Raw genomic sequence first — 25,155 nt, forward strand, 5'->3', positions numbered from 1 at the left:
GGCTTAATACACAACTCCATTCCAATGGCCCAAATGTGGGTCCCGATAAGTCCAAGCCCATAAATCCAGTTTTCTAAACCCTAATTAGGGTTTCCAACCCCATCTTAGCCCAATAGGCCCAATAGTTAGGTCTTTTGATCAATTAAGGTTCATTAGGCCCATTAAGGTTTCACTAGGCCCCTTAGTCTCATGTTTGGGTTTTTAGTCCATTTAGGAATTTATTAGGCCCATTAGGGTTCCATTAGGCCCATTTAGTCCAAACATCCCAACACGAGTCATAATATAAACGAGGCACACCGCCACCCGACACGGTGGCCAATGGCGGCAGCCACCACCTCACGGTGGTGGTGGTTTTGAGTTTCTTTCATTATTCTTTTGCTAATACATTTTACAACTCAAATCTCAATAACACACACACACTAACATAAGCACACACACATACAACCACCTTAGTGGTGGTTGGTGGCGACACACGGCGACAGAAAAGCTATAACCGGCAGCAACCACCATGATTGGCTGCCATGGTGGTGTACTTGCTTTTCGGTGACACAAACCTCCTAAGCACACACATCACACACCAACAGTGGAAATACAACTACATACACATGTTCTGGTTACAAAAAGAACCTAGCCACCCACATGGTGGCGTATGACGACTGGCAGCGACGACAGCACCTACAATCATCAATGACAGCGATGGATAAAGCTCGAAGGCGTCACAAAAGAGGGTAACGGCGGAAGTGGGCCTGTGACGACGCAACAGGAACGAGGGAGGTGGCGGCGGCACCTTCACGATTTGGTTATGCCTCTGACAACCACGCCACGAAGGCGCTCATCATCAAGGCAGCAGGCGGCGGCCTTGTCTTCGTCGAAGGGCAGCAGCAGCACACGCCATGGCGGTGGCTACGACTTCCATTGGTGGTTGGGCGACTCCGACTTGAGAAGTAGCGGGTGGTGGATGCAACGTCTCGTGGCAGCGACTGAAGAAGAAGAAGGAGAAGAAGAGCGGTGGAGACTCAGTGTTCGCATGGTAGTCATTCGCTGATTGGAAAATGGGGTGGTGGTGGCGTCGGTGAGGGGGCATAAGGATGGAGAGAAGTAGCGGTTGTAGATCCCCTCTAAGGTTAGGGTTACGGGACCTTAAATACCCGACTCATATAAAAGTTTTTCAAAATGGCAACAGCAGTCCCTCCCTTCCCTTTTCTTTCATATGTAATCTAATTTTTACCCTTTTAATCCCATCTATTCTTGGCAATGGATATCTATTCTTTATAATTGCCTTATTCAGCTCTCTATAATCGATGCACATTCTCATGCTCTTGTCCTTCCTCTTTACAAATAACACCGGAGCTCCCCAGGGCGATGAACTAGGTCTAATGAAACCTTTGTCCAATAACTCTTGCAATTGCATCATAAGCTCCTTCATCTCCGTTGGTGCTAGTCGATAAGGTGCTTTTGCAATTGGCGTCGTTCCGGGTAACAAGTCAATACGAAATTCTACTTGCCGATCAGGTGGTAATCTAGGAAGATCTTCGGGAAACATTTCCGGATAATCACACACCACTGGAATGCTCTGCACTTCCTTCTTCTCTTTCTTAGCATTAATTACGAATGCTAGATACGATGTATATCCTTTGGCCAAACACTTTCTGGCTTTCATCAATGAAATGATTCCAGAATTTACTCTGCGCTTATCTCCATACACCATAAACGACTCTTTCCCAGGTGGGTTTACTTTTACAATCTTCTTTTTGCACAATATATCGGCGTCATTGGCGCTAATCCAATCCATTCCAAGCACGATGTCAAAACCGTTTAGTTCTATAGGCAATAATTCCTCGTGGAATTTATTCTCATTCAAGTCAATGAAGATATTTTTCATGCGATGGCTAACAGGTACAAACTTGCCACTAGCGACTTTGACTAATAAAACATTATCTAGTTTATCAACAGGAAAAGCTAGTTTTATACCAAACTCATGCGAAATAAATGAGTAGTTGGCTCCAGAATCAAACAAAATTTGATCAGGCAAACTGTTTACAAGAAAGGTACTTGAAGCGACATCGGCCTCATCTTTCGCAGCTTTGAGTGTCATCTGGAAGGCTTTCGCTTTCGGCTTTTGGGGAATATTGGATTTTGCTGCCTCCTTCTTTCTCGGACAGTCTTTCAAAATGTGCCCCTCTTCATTACACCCAAAGCACACTCTTTTGTTGGACGGACACTCATTGGCATAATGCCCCGTCTTTCTACACTTGTAGTAGGTCACATCCTCGCTACATTTCCCAGAGTGCTTTTTCTTGCACTTCTCACACCATCTTGATTCGCCTCATTTTCCTCCTCCAAACTTTTTTGAATAGAGTTCAGAAATTTGTTTTTCTTGCTGGAACCTGAAGTTCCTTCAAACTTTCTCTTTTCACCAACTTCAACTTTGTTGGCGGTTCTTCCCTTGATCATGTTCTCAACAGACTTGGCAGCCCAAATAGCTGCCTCAAGAGTAGGTGCCTGACGTACTGGCACAACGTACTCCCATGGGAGTCCCTTTGCGTATCGGTCTACTTTTGTCAGCTCATCTGGAACGATACGCAAAGCAAACTCCATCTTGTATGTAAAGGCATTTGTATAATCATCAACTGACATGTTGCCCTTTGTCAATGTCAGAAACTTGTTCTCCAACTCTAATAGATTTTGGGTCGAGCAGAACTTGCGCTGGAACTGCACCAAGAACTCTGCCTATGTCAATTACAGTGGTTCATTAGGGCTTAGGGTCTTCCCCAGAGTGTTCCACTAGTGAACGGCTCCACCCCTGAATTGTCATACAATGAACGTAGTCTGCAACTTGCCTCTGCAACCACAAGTCATGAAGGCTAACTCCATTTCAGAGATCTAATCCATTACTCCGATCGGGTCCTCCTTTCCAGTGAAGGTCGATGGTTTGCTAGTCAAAAAGTCCTTGTACTTGCATCCCAGTCCATTGTTTCCTCCATCTTGGATGTTTTTTCGAACTATTGGTGGGTTTTCTTGACCAATTATCCCACTAAAGTTCTCTCCTTCAGACTGCCCTCCATTAACTTCGGGCTCTTCCACATGAATTGACAGTTCTTCACGATTCTGTCGAAGCAGATGCCACGGTTCTTCCATTTGGCGATCCAACATAGTTTGAATCATTACTTGCACACCAACCATAGTCATTGGCTCGGGTGCTGTTGCTACAACAACTACTTGCTCTATCACAGGTATTTGATTTCTATTTTCATCAACATTTCCAACTCCACTCCTCGTTCTCGACATTTTTGATCTATACACCAAATAAGGTGAAATTAGATCTTCGTTCACAATAGATATTCAAATCATCCTTATTACTCCAAGCAATTACATTCTAGTTATAATATCGTAGCCAAACGCTTAGAATCCTAAACACATAAGGTTTCTAGATTCGGTTGGCAACAGACCATAGATCAGAACAAATAATTTCATATATATGGCAAACATATAACACTTAGCACATAAAAGCATTTTAGGCATCTTTCCTAAAATAAACTAGTGCTCATGTCTAAAATATAACAGACACGCATCTCAAAATGATCACTTAGCATTCAAAATTTAAGTATAGAAATCCTACAAATTCCTAGTTCGCTGAAGCTAATGCTCTGATACCACCTGTGACATCCCCAAAATCTCAGCCAGAAAAGACCGGTTTAATTTATGTTTTTAAAATAATTTCAGAGTAATCATTTGATTAAAAGAGTTGCAGAATTTGTTCCCAAAACAAAATATGATAAAATAAGATTTACCAAAGCATTTCCTAAAGAAATGTTTTTCATTGCATAACAAAACTCAGGATGTCATGTTCCGATAAACAGACCAAAAGCACAAACATTACAAAATAGACCTTACAACAGTTAAATATAACAACAGGTCTATAATCCAAAAATAATCTTGACAAGTCATCCAAGTTATGCTCTAGCGCCACTACCTATAATACAAATAAAAGTAAGTGGGTCAGGCTCGGGAGCCTGGTGAGCATATAAGGTTTTCAACCCATAATAAATAATTATATTAATTTCATCAACCAACAAAAACCCAATTACCCATTCCCGTTATCCTCACTTTACATCCCTAAACACTTTTCTCAAGGGACCTAATCTAAAAATATTTCATCGGGCAACAACACATGCTTCAGGGGTTTCCCAACAATATATGTCAAATAAGGAAACCATGAGGGGGATGGAGTACAGCGAATGAACACCCAAGTTCATTAACACCTACAGGTGGCGAGCCTGCTAGCGTTCCACATGATTGTCTAGAAAAGTCTGTGGTCATCATTTAAACTCTGCTAGATGACTGAATCAAAAACAACAACATCGAGGCCTCTCTTCATTTTAACACACATCAACTATCTACCCATGCTTTACCCAACACTTTTGTAGATAAAAATACATATACAATTTAAAATTTGTATAAAATGTTTATTCAACACTTATTTCAAATAAACAAATAATGTATAAACACATAACACATATTTCAAAGCAAATACTTCATATTTATGTGTTAGAAGAAAGTAACCACACACTCACACGTATAAATAACAATATATATATATATATATATATATACACACACACACACATACATATCACTTATTTTATAAAATACTTCATATCTATGTGTAAGATGAAAGTGTTGGATTAGTGTCTAAGTCCATAACTATTTTGGTATGTACTTGACCCGATGGTGCATGGTCCTTTTGGGTTTCCTACACCAAAGCAACTTGATTGGAGAAATAAATAAAGAGAGAGAGGTTATTATGATTTATTAATATGTTATAAGAATAATATATTAAAGGAGAAATCATATTTGTTTAATTAATATTGGTCAATAATTAATTGGGAATTAATTTTGTGATCAAGTGTAATTAATTAAACTAGAGGGGCTGATTTGTAATTATGTGATAGTTACAAAATAAGGCAAGGATTATCTTATTATTAGGGTGAACGAATTTGAGGTGATAAGGCCTTAGAATTCGACTATGATAAGGATTCAAAGATTATCTTATGGGTTGCATTGTGGATAAGCATCTAGATAAGGATAATGACTGAAACCCTATCTGAACACCTATATAAACACCCCTTGGCACATGAATTCGTGTATCTCTTCCCAAGGAGTCCTAAGGACGAATTCTAACCTCTCTCCTCTTTCTTTATACCTTCTCCATTTGCTCTTGGTGTTTGTAAGCCATTAGAGGAGTGACACTTGTGACTCTAAGCATTCCAAAGTCAATTCAAGGAGGAATTAGGATTGTTATTGCTATATAACAATCAAGGTAACATTATAAACTTATTCTCATGTTAATATGATTATTTGAATGCTAGAATTAGGGTTTATAGTCTTGGATTCAAAGCATGTACAATAGAGAAACCTAGATCCAAGCATTAGGGTTTGTATGAGCACATAGGATGTCTTATGACCAAAACCCATCAGTGGTATCAGAGACTAGGATGGTTTCAATTGTATTGATGCATTATATATCTAAAAAATTCGATTTTTGATGTTTTAGAGGCTGGACTCGCTGAGTCCATAGCTGAACTCGCCGAGTCCAGGGTGACTCGACGAGTCCAGGCTTGACTCGACGAGTCAACTCGTCAGATAAGGCTTATCTCGGGATTTCTTGCTGTTTTTGCATATGGATAGTTACCTCATCATGTTAGATCAATATTAATATGATTATATGATATATTTGACTATATTTTTGATCTAAATGAAGATATTTATCAATTAATAAGAAATTTCTTTCCTTATAAGATAATTGATTAATTATTTTAAGTAAATTGATAAATTGTTTTGCAAGAAATTATTAAATAAATCAAATATGGATAATTATGTGATTAAATGTTAATTTAAAATTATTTGTTATTTGATCCTTGTTGTTATGAAAAGTTTCATATTTTCCCTTTTAGGTTTTATAGTTTAAATTTGAACCCAAAAGTTTTGAAGTTTTGAAATTTAAATAGTTAAAACCCTAATGTTTTGAAAAAGGTTTCAAAACTTGCCCTCAAGTTTTGGAATTTAAAAGTTGATTAAAAGTTATTTAGGAATGTTAAATTCTAAAACCCTAGTAATATTTTGAAAAGTTCAAATACACCCTTATGGTTTTATTAATTAATTAAGGAGTATAATTAAAAGAGATTTAATAAATCCATAAAAGTTTAGGTTAACCATTTAATTGAATTAAAAGGTTAATTGTTAAAGTTAACCACGTAGTATTTTAAAAGTGTAAAATGCACCCTATACTATATATTACATTAAAAGTCTAACATTATATATATATATATATATATATATATATATATATATATATATATATATATATATATATATATATATATATATATATATATGTATAAGTAAAAGTCAATCTTACCGTTAGTAGGCCTCATTCACGAAGCTGGTCTATAAGGGGTGTTTAAGGAAATTGCCTATAATATGGCGATTGAATGGGTATCCACTCTTACGCACCGCACTCTTGACTAGTGGAGGGTCGTTAGCCGAACGGGTAGGATATGACGAAACCTTCCATTATAAGTATAATGAATTAGTAAAGTAACTAAATGTTTTTCTAATTCCCAATCTTAGTTACTTAGGCAAAAGTGAATTGATGCAATTCCATGAAATTACACTTTGTGCCCTTGCGAAGATGTTAGTTGAGCGTGTGTGGTTTACCGGCACACTAAATGGTTCTAAGCAAAGGTTGCAAAGGGTGACTCAATGTTTGTCATAGTTCGGTGGAGCGTGTGTGGTTTACCGGCACATCGAATAGGTGATTGTAACATGTGAGGGCACCATGTAAGTTTGCATGGTTATTCACACCCGCTTTGTGATCCTCGGCATCCCAGTCACAAACAAGAGGGGCATATCGAGATTTAAACATGCCATTGAAATGTTCAATGAATCTCAAAGGATCTAGGAGTTTTCATAGATTTAAAACTTAAATTTCTTTTTCGTTTTTCATGGTGGAAATTAGTGAATCGTCATTCACTTACCTTCAAATATTCTTCAATTAGGGTTACGGCATCCCTCTCCGAAGTTGTAGAATATTGTGTTGGGTCCTAGCCTTAGTATTTCATTTGGGTGATTTATTAAGGACTCAATCTATTAACTAACTTGAATTCGTTTTTCTCCCGATGTCAAAGTTCGACAACTATGGTCTTCTCAAATCCCGTGGAACAAGCATTCCACATAAAGATAATATTCCTCGATTCGATCAAGGAACAAGAAATCATGCTTCACTTCCTCCTCCTCCTCCTATTATTCTCCCTAACCCACAAGTTCGAAGGCTTGAAAAGTTCAAGCTCACTCAAGCCCTTTTGGCAAGTAAACATAAAGAAGGAAAGTCCGTGTGTGCACACGTCCTAGGGATGAAGTCACACATTGATAAGTTAAGAATATTGGGATCCGTTATCTGTGAGGAAATGGCTGTTGATTGGGTTCTTCAGTCACTTCCCAACTCATATAGTGAGTTCGTAAGAGAGTACTATATGATGAACTACGACGTGAACCTTATAGATCTCACCTATATGCTTATTGCTGCTAAATCAACAATGATTTGGCGCAATAGAAAAGCAAAGTTGATTGGTGAATCTGCCTTCGAGACCTCTATGGATATAGACAATGGCAACGAAAGACATGCTATGATCGAAAAGTTTGATCATAAGAGAAAGGCGATGTCTGAAGTAGTTCCATGTCCTGTTCCAAAAGAGTCAATTTTCTTTTATTGCCAAGAGAAGGGGCATTGGAGACGAAGTTGCCCTATTTACCTAAGAGATCTAAGAGATGGGAGAGTCAAAAGTATGACTACGCTTAAGGTAAAATCCACTATCTAACTCCGTTAAGTTCCTATTCATTGATTCTTAATACATGATGTGATAAGATTGCATTTGAATGTTTTGAAGGATCGGTGAAAAGAAAGGAAGCTTGATAAGAGAGCAAGATGAATCTAATCACAAGAGATGGATCGTGATCACATGCACTTGAAGATTGGATTTTGAGCTTAGATAGTTATGATAGAGTTGTTAGAAATTTTCCTTTTACATAGTTTTCAATAGATTTTGCATTGTAAGGACAAATGTTTTTCCGCTGCTTTTATAAATAAAATAAATTTTGTTTGACTTATTTATTTATTTGTTTACTTCCTCGCAATGAAATCGTTATGAAAATTGATGTTTGCATATTTCTACAACGAATGTATATGATTCTTAGTTATGTTATTTATGGGAATGTCGAGAATTTACCAAATAGGGAGAGTTTCTCATCGCCCAAAGTTTCAATTGGACTGAAATTTGGAATTACGCAACTTGGTTGCATGATGAATGAGAAATTTCATATTTGGAAATTAGACAAATTCGTTGACAAAGTGTCAAGTGAAGGACTAGGAGATCGAGTACACAAAGTTGTGTGTTGATCAAGTTCACCATAAGAGTAACAAAGATATTCGTCATGATTTACTAAAGGCTTAGTAAATATGATTACACTTACAAAATTAAGTGTGATTCTGAATTGATTAAAGGGTTTAGATCAATAGTAGAACGAATAAGAAGAATCAAGTAGGCAAAAAGATAAGAGCTTCTCCACTCTAAGAAGAAGGGAGAGTAGCTTTTATGCTTTATGATAAGTCTTAATGATTAAGAACCATATCTCAATTGATCCTCTAAGTGAGTCTTAGTACAATTGTATATTTAAGAAGAGGAATCAAGGATTGAAGAAATGGTTAGATCAAGAAGTCTATCATACTTCGTTCCAATAACAAGTCTTAAAGTTAAGATTGTGACAATGAGTGAAAAGTATTAAAGGTTTACAACATTCATCAAATGTGGAAAGTTGTGATGTCTTGGATAAGACAAAGGCCAACTAGGACCAATTTATGAAGTGTTTTGATACAAGCTACACTAACTCTTGAAAATTTGTTTGTCAAGAAATGGTTATTGACAAGAGAATCTTATATGTCAAGGAGTCAGTGGGAATCTTAATGGTCTTGAAAGGTTTCAAGAACAAATCAAATAAACCTCATCGATCATCACTAGCACACGAGTTGAGGTTAAGAACCTATCGTGTTGACATTATTTTGTTTTTGTGCTGTTCCAATTGATTTAATTATGCATGTGAGTTCTATGAGTTCTCATTTTGAACACATAAAAGGCAAGGCACCTTGATCAATGAAAGGTACATTGATAGGAAAAAAGGTGAGATGCTTAACTACTTGGAAGACGTGGTGGGCAGCTGTGCTACCATAAAGCAAGAAATCAAGATTAAGAAAGTTTGGTCCATATGAGTTTGAATTTGTCGTAAACTTTGTTTTTTTAACAAATTCACATGGATAGGAACAAATACACCATTTAAATCTAAGTGTCATAAGATTTCCTCCTTCATGAAAATGATTGTGAGGAAATGCTTTCACTAAGAAAGATTTTAAGAAGATAGTGATTGTAAAATTGCATTCTCGAATTCAATTATGGTTACGGTATCCCTTTCCACAATTTGAATTGTGAGGTTTGGCAATTAGTCTTAAGTGTTTAGAAACACATATGAACTATCAAAGGCAAAGGTGTACAAGTTCAAGAAGCCTTGATAAAAGATTATCAAAGCACTAAGTATTAGAAACATGGACTTAAGAAATTCAATATGTATTGTCTTTCTGAAAGTTAAGATGTTTATGAATACATGTCGAAGCTAGTGGGAGCATAAGTGTTATGTTTTATAGTAATCATCATGATAGTGGGAGCATAAAAGTTATGATTGTATGATTATTATGGAAAGTATTGCAAGTTGGCAATATTAATTATAGAAAAACAAGAGTTATACCTTGCAAAGTCGTAAGGGTTGTAAAGTTGTTTTGCTATAATTAAGGGAGAGAATATTACGCTTCATTTCAAATCTAAAGGATTAGGTTGTGAAACGTTAATAGATTTAGTCAAAGGTACATAGTGTGTTCTTAAAATTTCGATTATGATTACGGCATTCCTCTTCACAATTCGAATTTTGAGAACATAGCAAATAAAACATTGTGCATCGTGTCCCATACGCTTCGGGTAAAGGATCGATTGCAAGTGCTTTGATATTTGACCATTCTAAATTTTTCCAAATGTCTAGCGCATTTAGAGGAGAAGGGACTAGAATCGGTTTTGACTAAAATAATTAAACAACTATCAAAGGACAATCCAAAGTTCGACGAGAATTGGTTGCTTGTGAGTAGTTGGAAGCATGGTATTAATGGACTATATTGACATTATGACGAATAGAAAAGTTTCTATTAAGAAATGAGTTGTCATATGGAACATATGGAAGCGTGTCCATACTAGGAAGTAAATATTGAAAATCTATGACTAGATTAGAAACTTTTATGCAAAAGGATGTTCAAAGGAATGTACTTTGAGTGAGAGACATCATATCTAAGGAATTGTCTTGTAACAATCTCCGATAGAAGGTTTTGTAATATCATTGGCAATAGTCTTTGTGACTTTGGTGCAGTGACATTACGAAAGAATCATTGCATAAAATGTTAGAATCTAGCATATTCTATACGTAGCAAGAATTTGATATTCTTTCACTTATGGAAAAGGATTTGGAGTTGTGAAATGAGAATGATTGGAAATGTATTCAATTTGATCTATTTCACAAAGTAAAAACCATAGGTAAACATTGTGTGCATGCTAGGAGCTTGGGACAAGTGTAATAATTCAAGTAAGAAGTTGATTACCCGAAACAACAAATAATGAGTAATCGATATGGTGATAAATAAAACGTGTTTTATTTATGCTCAAAGGGTTGAGGCCATATGGGATTAGTATTATTCTTGTGTTTCACATTTGCATGTTTTGACTTCCAGAATAATTGAGTTTGTTAAGAATAATCGAATTATTCGAACGGGCCACAGTCATTCATATGTTGGAAGTAGATATGAATGAAGACTGTCGTGAATTGGTGTGTGGATTGTCTAGAAGAGTATTAGACATAAGCAAATGTTTGCTGCAACGTTCATGAGTGCTTATGAATATGATTTGAGCATTGGATTAAACCCACGCTCACTTGGATCACTCCATGAATTGTATTACAAGTGATTGGTGAGACGATAACATCTTATATTCTTGAAACCGAGATGTGTGAGTTGTATCTTGCAAATCGGTTGCACATTGATAATATGTAAACGCACCAGTAACTTGGTGTTATAAAACATATTGTTGTGTGTAATTCGGTGGGTGAGTGCAAGCAAGCATTGTATCAAAGTTTATCCGTTCCTTTTATCCAAGGTAGGATAAAAGCGATATCTTTTGGGCCCCTCGATGGTTTAGTGATGACAAACGTAAATGCTCGGCCGGGCTAGGGCTGATTTGATTTGTTCAATTAGTCAGTCGTCATAAATCGGAAATCGAGATATAGTACAAAGAGAATGATTAAAAATCATATCTCATACGATATCTAGAATGGAGGAATATATGATCCCTTATCTAAGGACACGCGTATCTGATAGGATCAGAGTTGACAGTAGCTTTCGAAAGCTACGATTGTAGATCAGGATCTGAAGTCATACACAGAATAGTTATTAGACTTATCCAAGTGGGAGACTGCTGGATTAGTGTCTAAGTACATAACTATTTTGGTATGTACTTGACCCGATGGTGCATGGTCCTTTTGGGTTTCCTTCACCAAAGCAACTTGATTGGAGAAATAAATAAAGAGAGAGAGGTTATTATGATTTATTAATATGTTATAAGAATAATATATTAAAGGAGAAATCATATTTGTTTAATTAATATTGGTCAATAATTAATTGGGAATTAATTTTGTGATCAAGTGTAATTAATTAAACTAGAGGGGCTGATTTGTAATTATGTGATAGTTACAAAATAAGGTAAGGATTATCTTATTATTAGGGTGAACGAATTTGAGGTGATAAGGCCTTAGAATTCGACTATGATAACGATTCAAAGATTATCTTATGGGTTGCATTGTGGATAAGCATCTAGATAAGGATAATGACTGAAACCCTATCTGAACACCTATATAAACACCCCTTGGCACATGAATTCGTGTATCTCTTCCCAAGGAGTCCTAAGGATGAATTCTAACCTCTCTCCTCTTTCTTTATACCTTCTCCATTTGCTCTTGGTGTTTGTAAGCCATTAGAGGAGTGACACTTGTGACTCTAAGCATTCCAAAGTCAATTCAAGGAGGAATTAGGATTGTTATCGCTACATAACAATCAAGGTAACATTATAAACTTATTCTCATGTTAATATGATTATTTGAATGCTAGAATTAGGGTTTATAGTCTTGGATTCAAAGCATGTACAATAGAGAAACCTAGATCCAAGCATTACGGTTTGTATGAGCACATAGGATGTCTTATGACCAAAACCCATCAGAAAGTGACTATACACTCACTTGATCAGAAGATGACCGGACAACACTACAACTTGTAAAAGTAGTATTCTTCGGTAGATCTGGAAGATCTTCACAAAAACCGGCTTCTTGCGGGCAGAGATTTGGCTCGGGAATCTCACTTCTCGGGATCCTCGGGGCTTCAGAACTTGCTTCGGGGCTCAGGAATGATACCGGGGCTTCTGGATATTTCTTGCACGCAAAACGATGCAAAAATGAGAAAGAGAGAGAGAGAGAGAGAGAGAGAGAGAGAGAGAAGAGTTTGAACAAAAAAAATCGGTAGCCCTGGACATCTATTTATAGGGTGCTGAAACCTCGATTATGTTGGGCATAAATCCAGGTGCGATGGGCGTACTAAGCCTTATGTTGGGCGTACGCTTCGGATAAGCTTTGGTATGCGTGCCTCGAACTTCAAAAATTAATAACTTTCGCACGATCTCCGTTTTCGATGTTCTTTATATTCACTCCTAGGTGAGATTATGCTCTACAACTTTCATTTAGACTCCGTCAGCTAATACTCAAATATTTCATCATTAATACCTTAAATATTTCATCATTAATACCTTAAATATTTCATCATTAATACCTTAAAAGAGTGAATACCTTAAAAGAGTTACAAGGGTTAACCTAGACTATTACATTGCTATTAATACTCAAATATTTCATCATTAATACCTTAAAAGAGTTACAAGGGTTAACCTAGACTATTACATTGCTATTAATGACAAACCCAGAAATACGGGCGTTACAATTACCTTGCATGGAGTATATAAAGACTGCCTTATGAATGAGAAACTAGCACTTCTTCTTCTTCTTCTTCTTCTCTTTTGCTCTCTAAAACCGTGGTTTTTCATCCATCCTCCTCCTCCTCTCTTTATCTCTCTTTATCTCTTTCTTTCTTTCTTTCTTTCTCTCTCTCTCTCTCTCTCTCTTGAAGTTAGTTTGGTGGTTTGAAGCTCCTCTTGAGTTGTCTCCTTTAGTGTTTATTTGACTTAAGTGCTTAAAGGCTTAAGACACTCAAGAATACAAGATGAAACTAGCATTCCAAGTATCTTACTCTTGATGGTGGATAGTTGTAAAGTAATCATATTATTTGATTATTGCTATCTTCATCAACACCACAAAACCAAGTGGGTTCAAAGATTTCAAAGGTTATCATTCTAAACACTCTTTGGTTGTTTTTATTTCATTCTAACATCTATAAATGGGTCCATGATGGTTTGGTTTTGTTATGAACTCAAAATAAACTTGTTATTTTTAAAGTCTTCCGGTGCTGGTTTTTGTGAAAACCAAACTTATATTTTGTATCAAAACCCATCATTTAATACATTGGTGAATGTTCAAATTCCATATCATCTCAACATGTTGGTCAATGTTCAAACTTCGTAGATTATGATGTTACTAATCGGTAAGGCGTACAAAAAATAGAATCATCATCAGGCATTGAACTAATAATGAACTAATAATGATCTCTATTTATCGCTCGGATAAAGAATCTCCTAATTTTATTCGAAATGCATTGGAGTAATCTTTTACAACTTATGTATCTTCCACAACCCATTTTTTGGATTTTGGTTGTATTACATATGCAGCTCCCAATTTAACTTCTTTACTCATACTTCCTCATACTTTATCTATAGGCGCCACAATTTATAACACCATTCTCCCACATGACTAATTGGGATTTATATAGCGATTCAGTTTCAGCTCTCTTTTCATCCCAAATTATTAACTCATGGAATCTCATAGTTTACCCCTTTATAGGTGCAAAGTACACATCTTAACAAGGCTAACCCAAGGCATGTTCAGAAGGTGCATCTGAAAAAGGACCCAAAAATTAGATGGCCCATAATTTTTATTGCATTTTCGTTAGTTTGTGTTCATTAAGCCCAAAAATTGCAAAACACATTAGGTTAATTCATGGCAGTTTGCACGTATAAGGCAAAACGAGCGAGAAAAATATGAAATTTCGAGAAAAGAGAACAAAACGCTTCGATATCTTCTTATGCATGCGGCCAGAGCGGGAATTCAATCTGTAACGGTTCTTCACTTCTTTCATCTTTCTCAAAATTCTGAAACAAAGTTACAAACATCCTGCAATCTTTCTCAAAAATCAGAAAACGCGTTCTTTGCTTCTTTCTTCTCGAAAATCAGATTTTAGAAGCTTCAAATTTCATGTTGTGGACTTATAGTTTCGAAATCAGAAGCATAAGGTTGAGATAAAGATATTTCTGATTTGTTTCTTGTTCCTTACTTCTTTTTCTTCTGCTTATTTTTTTATTTCTAATTTTAAAAGAACAAGATTACAAGAATTGAGTTATGAAAATCAGATTCAGAGGAACAAGAACTAAACAAATGAGAGCATCAGTTTCAAAAATCAGAAATCGAAAGGAACGAACAAGGCATTGAGGAAATTGATTTCTCGAAAATCAGTTTTGAGTTCTTACAGTCTTCTGATCGTTCTTCTTGCACCTCGAAAATTAGATTTTAGAAGCTCAAACTTCAATCCCGCTAGAAGTTTTGATGTCGGTATAGGGAGTTTCTAATTCTTGATTTTTTTTGATTGTTTTTTGTTTTTAATTTTTGACTTTGGGATTTTTGAAGGGACACGTAAATCACTTTCGAAAATTAGAAGGAACAAGGTTACAATGAAATCAATTTCTGATTTTTGTGAAGGCACATGCAAATATAATTATATGTTTTCCTTCCTTGTTCTTTTTTTATTTGTATCTTTGATAAATGTTTGTGCTCATTCATTTTGTGGTGTGGATATTTTATATTTTCAGATAATTACAAACATGAAATTGATGTCGAATTATAGAAAGTAAATAGCTTTAAAAAATCAATCTTTACGTGGGTGTATTGGTTAGATTTGGTGTTTGTTTTTGTTGGTAGTTTTTGGTGAGGTAAAGATTGGAATGAGTTCTTTGTTTTTTTGGCATCAGATAAATGAAAGTGAAAGTATTTTGTTGTTAATACTTAATGTTTGCTTTATAAATGAAAATTTTTTTGTTCAAGAATTGCTAATTTCAGTTAATTGCATGTTTGTGTTTGTGATATGTTGCAAGTTTCCTTTTAGAATGGAAGTTAGCCCAAGAATCTGAGCTATTTAATGTGGATTTTCATGTGATTTTTTTTTTCATAAATTATCATTTATTTTTCAAAAAAATTAATGGCTTAATCTAAAAATAAAAATAAAAGTAAAATATTGTAAAAGTAAAATGTTGCAGAAAATGAGTATATTTAAGCGACAATTATTTTGCATAAATTTTTTGATTTACAAGTTTCAAGTCCCTATTTTTGTTAAATCGCTAAGGGCCTCCGGAATCTCACCGCCAACCCTATCTCTTAAGCTTTTAAAACCTCATATGTTGTTAAAAAAAATTAAATATGTCTCATACTTCTTTAACCACTTCTCATATTTCCCTAAAATTTAAACACTTCATGTGTTTCTCTCATACTTAGACACCTTCGTATCTTGGATTATCAATCTATATGATTGTACACTAACATGTAATAAATACAAACCAAGTATTACTCGTATACAATAAATATAACTCGGCATAATAATCGCTATTAAATTTAACTCTTCGGCGATGATTGGCTTCAATATGATAAGGAAATGGTCCCATTGATTTCTAACTGCTACCTTGTTATCGTTAGTTATAATATTGCTTCCGGACATGAACTCTAGGACACTACACTTTTTTTTTTTTTGGACACTAGAGCTTGTTTCATGGTCTTAAAAGAGTGGTCAACACATATATTAATTAATTAATTGCAACATGTATTTAAATAACATATATATACAGATATATTTTTTCCCCGGTAGTTAGAGATCTCATGTTAATTAATCACAGTCAACGTCCACCCCTATTATATACTAATCCATTGGGCATAACGATACCCGTCTCTGACATTCACACTGTATATGGTCGTCATTTTCTCTGCCCATTCAGCAGATTGCCGAGGCATTCTACGTTCTGATTTTCAGTTTACTATCGCTGATTCCCTGCAGCTCGGACAGGTTTTTTTTTCTGAAGAAGAGTTGTTAGGTTCATTCTTAAAAGGTAGATGTTCTTTTGATAAAAAAGTTCTTCAAGATATTTGTAGATTTGCTGTGCTTTTGTATTTCCTTTTGTTTCACTACTTGGTCTAGCATATGTTCTTATATGTGATGGATATTAATGTATGTGGAATATTTCAAAAAGTTATGTTTCATCTTTGCAAAATCTTATTTGATTTTGTCTAGTATTTTTTTTTTTTTTAAAAGCATCCAAGGTATTCGAGGTTTAGTGATCACACTAGGCTGACTTGATTTCGTATGGCTTTTTTGTTTGACGATCGAGCTTCATGATGTGAAAAAAGTATTTCTTTACTGAACCTTGGTTTGTTATTCAAGAGAAACATCAATTACCTTTTGAACCTTGATGCTTGACACATGGGATTTGCTGTAGGTTGATCAACTGATTTATATATATTAGGTTCAAAATTCTTACACACAGATGTTTTTTGGTCTACTCAAAGAACAATATCCTTCTCTCTTGTTTATGTTTTAGTTATTTGATTTTGTGTTGTCCGGTTGATTCCTTTGATATAGTTTCTTAATGTTCAATATTGGTATATATACCATCTGATGATTAGCAATGACTTAATAACAATCGTTCATGAATTATCTGCAAGGTTCTGTTAATTTTCAACAAATGGCTCATGAAAACCAGCATTCGCCAACTTTTAGGCAACGATTTCGTCAGGCTACATTAGAAGAAAGATTTACTGGGAGGTTTTGCTCTGATGTTGTTTGGGCTAGTTCTTCTACTGTTCTGTCCAAAACTGTTTTTGACATAGCTGAGCGTCGTTTCACGGAAAAGGAACTTGAGAGGATGAAGCTTCCACCAAATCCAGATGAGATTGTAAAGAGCAAGAGCACGAAAGAACGTTTATCTTGTAGAATTAAGAATTTGAGAGTAAATACAGTTAATGTCATCCGCTACGTCCCCACTCCGGTACAAAATTATATCTTCCTCTTGCTTAATATTGTATATATAGTTGGTTAGTTGCATGTGTTTGCAAGATACATGTAGAGTCATTTACTTACCCTTCAAAAGAGAGCTTATGGAAACATAAGAGATGGTATCTCAACAATGTGAGGCACTACTATCACCAGAGGCTCAAGGCTTATGGGATGTTTTAAGTCAGAGATGTGTAACACCTGCTATGTAAGATACATGTGGAATATAAGACACATGTGGAGTGCTTGATTTACTTTTCAAAAGAACCCTTATGGAGATAGCTAGGGTAGATTCCAATATATATAGAAACATACGGATGCAGGAATACATAGCAGGTGTTGCCGAGGTTTAAATAGGTGTTACAAATGTAGGAAAAATAGGTAAAAAAAATTGAAATATTTTCCACTGCGAACAGATAGGGTACCTATACAAAACCGCCACTGACGATAAGACTGTCCTGTATCGTACCGAGGTGGGACACTAACCATGTTTCCGTATTAATTAGTTCATTATATCTTTTTCTATGTTTTCGTTTCTAATATACGCCAATAACATTGTATATACTATTTAGGATTTTTCTTTTTATATAAACTGATTTTTAGGTGGACTTAATTCTTTTGTGTTTGCATCTGGTCTAAGATAAGTCGGGACCGCTAAGATAAGTCAGGACCGGTTCTGACGGGTCCTACTTCTAACTGGTCCTGGTCCTGGTCCTGACTGTATCTCACCGATGTGGGACATTAACAATGTTTCCATGTTAATTAATTCATTATACCTTCTTTTGTAGACCCTTAACTTTGCATTCAAAGACTACTTTAGGAGGTATTTCAACTTTAAGAAAGACCGTGATGGTTACTTGAAGTGGTCCGCTGGTAACTTTGTCTCTGGCAGTGCTGCTGGTGCTTCCTCCCTACTGTTATTGTACTCTTTTGATCATGCATCGAGTCGATTAGCAAATGATGAGGCTAAGAAGGTGGGAGAGAGGCAATTCAGTCGTTTAACAGATGTATACAGAAAAACTCTTGCATCAGATGGTTTTGTTGGTCTATATCGTGGATTCAAGATTTCATGTGTCAATGTCATTGTCTACCGTGGTCTGTATTTTGGGATGTATGACTCTTTGAAGCCGGTTGTTCTAACAGGATCATGGCGGGTGGGTTAGAATTTTGCATCCATTAATTAGTGTATTACTATCAGTAATCAACCAGATGTTTACATGATGATGATGATGATGTGTGTTTTCAGGATAGCTTCTATGCAACATTTGCTCTTGCATTAGTCACTACGAGTGGTGCTACTCTTGCATCATACCCCATTGACACAGTCCGTAGAAGAATGATGATGACATCAAGTGAAGTTGTCAAGTACAAGAGCTCTCTTGATGCGTTTACTCAAATCCTGAAGAATGAGGGTGTCAAATCGCTATTCAAGGGTTTTACTACACCCATTCTACCTGTGGCGACTGCTACTACTGTCCTAGTTTTTTACGATAGACTTCAGAAGCCATTTCTTGATGCTTTAAGTATGAAATAAGAATGTATTTAATCTTGGCTTCTGCAAAGGATTATAAGTTTAATGTGTTTTGTTTAACTTTGCAGGAATGAAGAGATTGAGAGATGAAAGTGAACACGTGGCTGTTTAGAATGTGAAGAAATGGAGCATGTGCGGTTGATAGAGGTAGTTGAAAAGACCATTAATTAGGTTCTTGGACTCTAACGCTGAAAATGTATGAGATCTATGTTTGTTAGTTCTGTTGTTAAAACTTAATTAAAACTGTTTGACAAAGTAGGATTTGTAGATCATGTGATAAATAAAGTTGATTCAACGTTTGTTGTTTCATATCTTGGCTATAAAAGTGATTAGATCTTTCGATGGTCTAACTTTTCCGCAGCTTGTTAATTTGGAGAAAAATTTTGAGCTTAGAATTGTATCCCTTCCAACTGTTACTTCCCGGGACTTGGATCTCATGATTGGACCAGTGCTTGAATTCACAGGTGACGTGAATGCTGGAGCAACCTAGCCTCCCTACGAGGGAGACCAAGCTATGTGATTTACTGAATACAGAACTAGGGTTTCCTTGGGATTAAATCATGCTTTATTTCATAATAAACTACCCTTTAAATAGGGAGAACAAATACTTTAAAAAAGGAAAACAAATCTCCTACCACAATGGAAAATATTTATAATAACAATACTTCAAAATACTCCTAAGTTATAGCATGCATAAAAAAGGAATTGATTTTACTCCATATCCAATGCCTAATCTTTTTTAGGGCGTCGCCTATAAACCTTACCATATTTTCCATCCATAATACTACTCCCCTACTCCATATTGAGCTTGTCCTCAAGCTCAAAGTTGGGATAGGCATCCCGAAAGTTGGCCTGATCTTCCCATGTAGCACTCTCAACAGCATCAGGAGTCCATTGAACCAACAACTCAGGCTTGCCTTGTAAATTTCTAACGTGTAGCACTTTGAAGGGAGTAAGCAAGGTCTTTCCATCAAGGGTCGGTGGTAGTTCAGTAACAACATCAGGTGGGGATCCACGATGTGGTTTCAGCAAAGAAACATGGAACACATTATGAATGTGACTACCTTCCGGTAATGCTAAATGATATGCGACTGACCTAATTTTTTCCACAACCCCGAAAGGACCATAAAACTTTGGGGACAGCTTAGTGAAAGTTGTCTTAGACACGGACAGCTGCCTGTAAGACTGTAATTTCAACCAAACCTAATCTCCCACCTTATACTCAACTAGGCGGTGGTGACCATCATAGGCTGTCTTCATGCGTTGTTGTGCTTTAGCTAAACAAGTACGTGCCTCCTGTAAGAAGGATGTACGGTCAATCAGTGCTTGATCTATCGCCTCTACCTTGGAAAGACCACCGTCATAATTAAGTAAACGAGGCGGATCCCTTCCATAGACAAGCTTAAAAGGTGTGGTTTTAAGTGCTATGTGGTACGATGTATTATAGCAATACTCGGCCCAAGGAACCCACATAAACCAACGACGTGGTCTATCTCCAGTCAAACAATGTAAATACATCTCGATCGTCCGATTAACCACTTTGGTTTGTCCATCACTTTGTGGATGGTAGGCCATGGAAAAAGACAACTTTGTCCCAGATAGATGGAATAGTTCCTTCCATAATGCACTTTGAAAAACCTTATGGCGATTAGATACGATGGTCTCGGGAAGTCCGTGCAGTTGGAAAATTTCTGAAAAAAATACTCGTGCCACTGATTTTGCGCTGTATGGGATCCCGAGTGGTATGAAATGGACATATTTTTAGAATCGGTCCACAACAACTAGGAGAACCGATTTTCTAGAAACCTTCAGAAGGGCTTCCATAAATTCCATTGAGATATCTGCCCAAATTGCAGTTGGAATTGGTAACGGTTGCAAGAGACCTGCATGTCGCAACGTTTCCCACTTATTACGTTGGCACACGACACAATTGCGGATGTAATCTTGAATAGTTTTCTTCCATCCTTTCCAATAGAAATCACATCAAACCGACTCAATTGTCTTCTGATTTCCTTCATGTGCTGAATCATGAATGCCCGAGAGCACCACATCAAACAAGGAAGAGGTTGGTTTCAAATACGCATGCCCATCATACCGAATTAGCTCATTTTGTACCCCCACCTAGCATCGTCAATTCCTGCCATAATTCTGTCGCGGTGATCTCTAAGGTCAGCATTAGTGTTTATCTTGTGTCGCAGTGTAGAAAAGATCTCTGTATGGACTTCAGATAGGGCACACATTGTACTCGCCTCGGTGTCTTCTTCTCGTTGTGATAAGGCGTCGACTACCCGATTGAGGGACTCTGCACGATATTCTACTTCAAAGTCAAACCCGAGAAGTTTGCTAACCCAATATTGTTGGGGGAAGGTGGTGAGGCGTTGTTCGAATAAAAACTTTAAGCTGTAGTGGTCGGTTTTGATCAGTAAGTGACGACCCCATAGGTAAGGTCGCTAATACGCCACCGCCTTCACCAACCCGATTAATTCTCTCTCGTATGCTGGTAGTTTATGGTGACGATCTGCAAGTTTCCAGCTAAAGAAAGCTATTGGGTGATTATTTTGTTGGAGGACTACACCAATGCCACTACCTAATGTATCACATTCGATGACAAAAGTAGTTGAGAAATTTGGTATTTCTAAAACCGGGGATTCTGATAATGCTTGTTTTAACATAATGAACGCACTCTTCGATTCTTCACTCCATGTAAAACCGTTTCGTCTTAGCATACCGGTCAAGGGTGCAGCAATGATCCCATAATCTTTAATGAATTTTCTGTAATAACCGGCAAGCCCGAGGAACCCTCTCAAGGTTCGAATGTTGTAGGGTTTGGGCCATTCCTACATTATTGAAATCTTGCTCTGGTCGACTGATACACCTATCTGGTGGACAATATGACCTAAGTATGTCACCTCCTTACGCCTGAAGGAACGTTTCTTTAGAAACAGTCTATGTGAACGTAGCAATCCAAAGACCCTTTGCAGGTGGATGAAGTGCTTTGCCTCCGTTTGACTGTAAATTAAAATATCATCAAAAAATACCAGAACATACTTATGGAGCTGTTGACGGAAAACATCATTCATTAAGCTCTGTAAAGTTGATGGTGCGTTTGACAGTCCGAACGGCATGACGAGAAATTCGAAATGCCCATGATGAGTGCGAAAAACCGTTTTCTTGACATGAGTAGGCGTCATGCGGATCTGGTTGTAACCAAAAGCTAGATCTAGCTTCGAAAATAAGGTCGCTCCGTGTAATTCGTCCAGAAGTTCTTCCACCACTGGAATGGGAAACTTATCCTTGATGGTTTTGGCGTTTAGTTCCCGATAATCCACACTAAATCTCCATGATTCATCATGTTTTATTTACCAAAAGTACCGGTGAATAAAAAGAAGATTGACTGGGCCAGATTGTCCCATTTTGTAACATTTCCGCACATTGCTTTTCAATTTCATCCGTAAGAAGATGGGGGTAGCGGTAAGGTCGGACTGCCACCGTTTCTGTGCCCGGTTTGCAATAAAATGATGGGTGCTACCACTATCGAGTAATACCCAGGCGATACCAGATCCAATGACTGCCCGAACTTGGAAGGTTTTATCGTTTTTTTCTCCTTGGATGGCATTCAGTGAGATTTATGGTGTGACCTCTTCTATTACTTCATCATCATCAGCCATCATAATACATAATAATTTTGAGCACTTATGTCCCACCGAGAACATCTCGTCACAATTGAAGCAAATCCCTTTTGCTCGCCGTTCTGCCATCTCCAATGTTGTGAGTCATTTCCAAGTCGGGTTTCTAGGCTTCATTGTAGTAGCCCCTGTTGTCTCTTGGTTTTTTCTCCCACCTGAGGGTCAGCTTCCTAATGATGGTCATGTTCCAAAACTTCTAATTTTCCTTTCTTCTTCCAGTTTGAGTTCGATTTGCCATGCCAAGTTCATGGCTAAATACAGTGTGTTTGATTTTATGTACTCTACCTCATACCTAATTGCATTGACTAAGCCCGCACAAAAGTGCCAGATATTTTGTTCTGGCATGACACCCGTTGTTCGACCTAGTAATGTTTCGAACCCTGCACAATAATCCTCCACTGATCCAAGTTGTCGCAAATGAGTCAACTCTCCTAGCGGGTTCATACTCATTGGTGGTCCAAATCTGATTTTACATTCTTTTGAGAATCCGCCCCTGTTCAAGCGATCCTTTATTCTTCTAAGATTGTGATACGATACACTGGCTTGTCCCTGCAATGAGAAGGTGGCCTGTCGAACCCATGCATCTGTCGGAGTTTGTTGTTCTTCGAAAAAATATTCACACTTCTGTAACCATTCTACCGGGTCGCCTTTTCCGTCATACGTAGGGAATTCCATCTTTGTGAATCTTGGTACTCGGCTACCGCGGAACCCTTGTCCTCATAATCTTCTGAATCTTTATGTAGTCATTCCTGGCGGTTAGATCCCTCTGTTCTGTGGTAGTCCTAACTATGCTTAAACGGTTGTGGTTGTCCGGTACGTCATGAATCATTAGCCTTCCCGAGGAACCGACCTGATCCAACTGGTTGTCCCCCAGCATGACCTTTTCCCCGTGCCACCACTGTGGTAGCTGTTGGTCCCTTACTGTCTGGAGCACCGCCGAAGCCGAATCCTATCCCTTTGCCTCATCCTTGTCTTTGCTCGGGTGGGTCATCGAATGATTCCAACCCTATCTCTTCCTCCACACTAGCTTCCGATCCCCCTTTGTTATTGGGTTTGTTATGACTGCGTGTAGATAAGCCTTCCTCCAGTGTCGTTTGCTTGGCTTGCAAGGCTTCCACCGCTGCCTTTAATTCACTTGTGCTTTGGGTTTGTTGTAGCATGAAAGCTTCGAGTTTCTTCATAAGTTCCTTCGTTGGGTTCGTCATCACAAGCGACTCTGATACCAAATTTGTTACGTCCCGGTACTTGGATCTCGTGATTGGACTAGTGCTTGAATTCAGAGGTGCCGTGAATGCTAGAGCAGCCTAGCCTCCCTAAGAGAGAGACCAAGCTATGCGATTTACTGAATACAGAACTAGGGTTTCCTTGGGATTAAATCATGCTTTATTTCATAATAAACTACCCTTTAAATAGGGAGAACAAATACTTTAAAAAAGAAAAACAAATCTCCTACCACAATGGAAAATATTTATAATAAAAATACTTCAAAATACTCCTAAGTTATAGCATGCATAAAAAAGGAATTGATTTTACTCCCTATCCATTGCCTGATCGTTTTTAGAGTGTTGCCTATAAAGCTTACCATATTTGCCATCCATAACACCAACCCTCACAAATGACAAATCTAATAAACACATGGAAATCTCATCCCATACAATGTGGTATAAATGTTAATGCATAGGGTACAAGTTGAGAAAAGAGAAAAAGAAAGAGGGACATAAGGACTTGCATGTGCGGAGTAGTATATAAACAACCAGCCATGGGTAAATTTTTAGCCCACATTAGTTATTTTTAATGTTGTGCCCCTCCAACTCATTTTAAAAGATCAATTATTATATATTGAAAATAATGAGTCTATGTTAATTATGGCTAAAATTGAGGCTTACATATGAGATTGACTAAAATCCCAATGACGCCACCCCTATTTATTTTAATTGCCATTTGATTATACTCCCATTTATTGTAATTCATGTTCATGAATCTCTCTCTTAGTTGCCAATTAACCAAGATAGTCGGTAGGTCTTTTGATATTAGCCAAGGAATTCTTGCTCATTTGAATAACCTCTAAATATAGACAAGGCAACTATTTTCCTGTTTTCCTACAACGCCCTGAACATTTGGTTTTAGGTGTGTTTTGTGGGAAACAATTGTAGAAAATGGAGTTAAAGGACTAAATGAAAATGGATATAAAGAACTTGACACTTAGAAATAGAATTCATTGCACTTTTTGGTACCAATATAGGAGAAAATAAATTAAAAATAAATCGTCTTTTTTTTTTTTAATTTTTTTTATAACATAATAAGTAATAAAATATAAAAAATGTTTTTTTACCAGCATGCTCTTCTAAAACAATAATTTTATACAATAATGTCATTATGATTTACATATTTATTTATCACATTATGTATATTTTTGTAACACCTGTGTTTCGAGGCTAAGCATTAATATGATGATGTAATAGTTTGGGGTAACAATTATAATCTATTTTGAAGTAATA

The 25,155-nt window shown here is 36.8% G+C and overlaps 1 protein-coding gene across 1 annotated transcript; it reads left to right on the top strand.

Annotated features, from left to right (window-relative positions):
- The first annotated feature begins 16,354 nt into the window (after window positions 1-16,354).
- LOC144999839 (ADP/ATP translocase 1, mitochondrial-like) lies at window positions 16,355-19,285 on the top strand. Its single transcript, XM_078959004.1, has 5 exons — window positions 16,355-16,499; window positions 17,113-17,435; window positions 18,229-18,594; window positions 18,687-18,963; window positions 19,040-19,285. Exons 1-5 carry the CDS (start codon window positions 16,361-16,363, stop codon window positions 19,081-19,083), a joined length of 1,149 nt encoding a protein of 382 aa, XP_078815130.1. The 5' UTR covers window positions 16,355-16,360; the 3' UTR covers window positions 19,084-19,285.
- Window positions 19,286-25,155: the final 5,870 nt, after the last annotated feature.

The sequence above is a fragment of the Lactuca saligna genome, chromosome 1 (assembly GCF_052625555.1).
Source record: "Lactuca saligna cultivar CGN05327 chromosome 1, ASM5262555v1, whole genome shotgun sequence".
In the NCBI taxonomy this organism is placed as follows: Eukaryota; Viridiplantae; Streptophyta; class Magnoliopsida; order Asterales; family Asteraceae; genus Lactuca; species Lactuca saligna.

Coding starts and splice junctions, on each gene's coding strand:
- LOC144999839 (XM_078959004.1), top strand. CDS start 16,361: ATGGTCGTCATTTTCTCTGCCCATTCAGCAGATTGCCGAGGCATTCTA. Junction 18,595..18,686: donor TTCTAACAGGATCATGGCGG/GTGGGTTAGAAT, acceptor GTGTGTTTTCAG/GATAGCTTCTATGCAACATT. Junction 18,964..19,039: donor GCCATTTCTTGATGCTTTAA/GTATGAAATAAG, acceptor TTAACTTTGCAG/GAATGAAGAGATTGAGAGAT.